The 3,858-nt window shown below is 44.6% G+C and overlaps 1 protein-coding gene and 1 non-coding gene across 2 annotated transcripts; both read left to right on the top strand.

The window, feature by feature from the left end:
- The first annotated feature begins 1,167 nt into the window (after positions 1-1,167).
- Positions 1,168-3,131, top strand: Rpl37 (ribosomal protein L37). The gene is made up of 4 exons (NM_001399871.1): positions 1,168-1,207; positions 1,791-1,926; positions 2,105-2,189; positions 3,020-3,131. The coding sequence occupies exons 1-4, from the start codon at positions 1,205-1,207 to the stop codon at positions 3,087-3,089; spliced, it is 294 nt and encodes a 97-aa protein (NP_001386800.1). The 5' UTR covers positions 1,168-1,204; the 3' UTR covers positions 3,090-3,131.
- On the top strand, positions 2,862-2,941 carry Snord72 (small nucleolar RNA, C/D box 72). The gene has a single exon (XR_015679317.1). It is a non-coding gene; the product is annotated as a small nucleolar RNA SNORD72 (small nucleolar RNA).
- Positions 3,132-3,858: the final 727 nt, after the last annotated feature.

The following is a 3,858-nucleotide window of genomic DNA, read 5'->3' on the forward strand; positions in this document are numbered from 1 at the left end:
CCTGTGTAGCTTCATGCCACTAAATTTATAGCAACTTGTCATCCAGTCTCCTGAGACTTATTTATAGTTCAGTTAACCATTTGAATGCTTGTTTTCTTTCTCTTGGGTGTGCCCTTTCTCCTCTAATTCCAGTTTACTACTTCTGAGTGGAAAGGATTATGCATTTTCCTTTCAACTCCCTGTCCCTAGAAGACACTGGTATGATTTGCTAACGTTAAAAACAAACAAACAGGGGTTGGGGATTTAGCTCAGTGGTAGAGCGCTTGCCTAGGAAGCACAAGGCCCTGGGTTCAGTCCCCAGCTCCGGGAAAAAAAAAGAACAAAAAAAGAAAACAAAAACAAAACAAAACAGAACAAAACAAAAAAAAACAAAAACAAAAACTGCCTTAGTGTTTGCTTTGTTCTGTTGTCACACTTGTTTTAGAATGTATGTAGATGATATGACCAAATTATTTCCCCTATTCATCAATGGTTGTATTATGTTTCTCATGTTTCATACTGGGATTGTGGACAGATAAATGCATTATTTCAAAAACGATCTAGAAAACGGTTTTACAGTACAGACTTCCAAGCTGTACTCAAGCCTAAAAGCGTCAGATTTCCAGATGGCAGAGCCCTGGAAACTATTACTTAACAAGTTCAGCCTATGGGATCACACAATTGGCCTCTGAATTGTGAAAACAAGTCAAGTCACTCCGTGACTCCGCACTCTCACAAACTCTCTTTAAAGGCAAGCCAGCGGCCAAATCAAGATGAACCTGGGAAGTCTGGCTTTCCAGGCTCGGCAACCCCGTCCCAGCCGCTCGCTGCACACACGGCCAGGGGCGCCGCCACGCACAGGGTGTCCGACTTCCCTCGAGCCCCAAGACCAGAATTCAGACCCGACTGCAAATACTACAGCGGAGCGAGACGGCTCCGGAGACCGAAAGCTCAACAGAAACAGCGAACTTCTGCGAAAAGTCTCCTAACCTAGGAGTTTCTGGCGCCCGGGAGGGTGGAGCCACAGGCGCCAGCCACGCCTCCTATCGGTGTCACAGTCAAATTGCTTCCCTGGCTCTCTCGCTCCAACTACACCACTGCGCCGGAGGCCTGATAGTGCTGCACCGCACTCACCGGAAGTAGTTGACTGGGCGGAAGCTTATCCACAGGAAGTGGCAGGCGTACTTTCTCTTCCGGTCTCTTTGGCCTCGCCGGTAGAAGCAAGATGGTGAGTGTTGTTTCTGGGCTCTGTAAATCTCTTTCCATCCTTCTTCCCTGGGCTGTCTTGCCTGTCGCCGGTGCGTGGGTGACAAGGTTCCGAGTAAAGGAGGCTGATGGGCAAGAAGACTGCATGCTGTGATCCGCAGGAACTGGAAGGATGGCTGTCCTGTGGAGAACTGAGCCCGCAGTTCTAGTGCCGCTGTGGGTCTCTTTGGGGTGTGGAGCAAACATGTTGCTGCCCCGGGTAGATGCTTAGAGGACAGGTTTGGGAACATTTGGCCCCAACCGCCGAGAAACTGGGTGCTTGTTGGCAGTACCTGGGACTGAGAGGCGGGCAGAATGTGGTCATCCTTACCGCTGAAAAACTAAGGAGGCTTCAGAGCACTGACGTCCGTGCAGAGTAGAACATTAGATCGTGTGAATAACCGGTAGTGATTTTTACCTTACTTGAGTGTGAAAAGTTTAAATCTTTACCCCGTTTTGTCCCATGTAAACTTTGTCATGTCGCGTAAGTTCTCGTTTTCCGAGAAAATGCCAGAGTACATTGAGAAAACAGATTTCAAAGTTGCTTTCCTTTTTTTAATGTGCAGACGAAAGGAACGTCATCCTTTGGAAAGCGTCGCAATAAGACGCACACGCTGTGCCGCCGCTGTGGCTCCAAGGCCTACCACCTTCAGAAGTCGACCTGTGGCAAATGTGGCTACCCTGCCAAGCGCAAGAGAAAGTGTAAGTAGTGGGATCTTAAGGCTGGTTTTTACCTTGACCTGAGGTAGGGATGTAACAAAACACATTCGGTGGTTGGTATGTTGATTAAGTGGTTAAAACATAGTAATGACAGTACTGAGAAAACGGGCTATGCTGGATGCTTGGAAAAAAAACATTTGGAATCGTACTTTCTAATTAGATAACTGGAGTGCCAAGGCTAAGAGGCGAAACACTACCGGGACTGGTCGGATGAGGCACCTAAAGATCGTCTACCGAAGATTCAGGTACAGTTTTGTTTCCCAGTCATTGGTCCTTGGTAGTTCTGTTTACTTGTCACTTCCCACTCTTGGTGAATAAGTAATCCTCCTGGGGTTGGTTTTTGGCTTGAAACACCCACATTCGTCCAGACTGTATGAATGGTATCTGGGAGGCAGATTATTTGGTTCAGCCCCCACTTCTTCAGATTTTGCTCAAATGTTCTGGATACTAGTCATCAGTCCTAACAACATGGGAGACTGGGCCTTGGTGTTCCTTAAAAATCCAGGAATCTCAGCCCCCTCTCAGATTGTGCTGTCGTCTGTATTTTGACAGTTGCTATAGTATTTGTCTTTGTATTTACACTTTGTTTTGTGGGCTTGCTCTGTGGTGATTTGCTAGTGTTTAGTAGGCTAGTGGTGTGTTTTAAGTCCAATTAACCTTCATGTGCTTCATATCACTCATCTTCTGTAGAAATGAGTGTTTCTTACCATTTAGACTTCTAAGTTGAGCAGTTTCAAAGGTTCTGTTAAACGTGGTCGGTGTTTTTCTGTTACTAAAAAAGCATGCCAGGGCCTGTCCTTTATAGCATAAAGAATAGCTTCATAAATAGTTCTTGTGGAAATTAGAAAGTTAAGCTCAAAATTGTTGAGACAGTTAACTGTAATATAATGTGGGTGTTTTGATTGGGGTAAAATACTAGCTTATCAATGATGTCCTAAAAGTAAATGTCTGAACATATGAATGCTATACTGATTTCAGCATTTAACTGAGATAAGCTCATGAAGGTCTTCTGATCAATTTGGAAGTAATGTTTGGTGTTGCTGCATTAACTTCTCTTGTCTTTAACATGGCACAGACATGGATTCCGTGAAGGAACAACACCTAAACCCAAGAGGGCAGCTGTTGCAGCATCCAGTTCATCTTGAGGATTTCAATCGGTCATAAAATAAATGTTCTGGTTTCAAAAACTGGTGTTGTAAGGTACTTTAATGGCGGTTTGGTGTTTGGTTGTGTGATTGCTTTGGAAGCATCGAGAAAGAACTGAGAAAGCTGAGAACTGGCCCTTTGTATATGAGGTTAGTTCCTGTGAGTGAAGTTGGTAGGGGCTGGATGAATTCTCTGGGAAGATACTCTTAAGCCCGCCGTAGGTCCCCCATCGTGTTTGCTTGGCCCGGGGCATGGAGGTGAATGGGCAGGCTTGCTGGGAAAGAGGACAGTCTTTCTCTAAGCCCGAGGTGTCTTGAAATACTTGGAATCTATAAGAGGCTTGGACAAAAACAAATCTCATGGGTGCCTGCACATTTGAGTTCTTATTCATCCTGAAATTCCCTATTTTTAACATTTATGTGGATAAAGCCAAGAAAGATAAGCCTTTATTCCCAGCACTTGGCAGCAGGTGGGTCTCTGAGTTGGAGGTCAGCCAGAGCCACACGGTAAAAATTTTTAATGCTGTTTATTTGTATGTAAGCTGCTAATGTAAGTGTTTGGTGTACTTTGTCCTAGTATTTGAGACTACTATCCTTCAAAGGTGCATGAAGTTGCTTTTGACAATTTATAGTTCATCTTACTAAAACTCATGGTCTATAGACTTAAGATTGGTTTCTACCCTTATTAATGGGTTGAATAGATACAGACTTCTAGGTAATTCTAACAAGGGGTAAATCAGATCTCAAGACAAGTGGGAATTGGGCTCTG

The sequence above is a fragment of the Rattus norvegicus genome, chromosome 2 (genome assembly GCF_021556685.1).
Source record: "Rattus norvegicus strain SHRSP/BbbUtx chromosome 2, alternate assembly SHRSP_T2T, whole genome shotgun sequence".
NCBI lineage: Eukaryota > Metazoa > Chordata > Mammalia > Rodentia > Muridae > Rattus > Rattus norvegicus.

Excerpts from the sequence above, each read along its gene's own strand:
- Rpl37 (NM_001399871.1), top strand. Across the intron at positions 1,927-2,104 it reads TGCCAAGCGCAAGAGAAAGT|ATAACTGGAGTGCCAAGGCT; the intron begins GTAAGTAGTGGG and ends CTTTCTAATTAG. Across the intron at positions 2,190-3,019 it reads ATCGTCTACCGAAGATTCAG|ACATGGATTCCGTGAAGGAA; the intron begins GTACAGTTTTGT and ends AACATGGCACAG.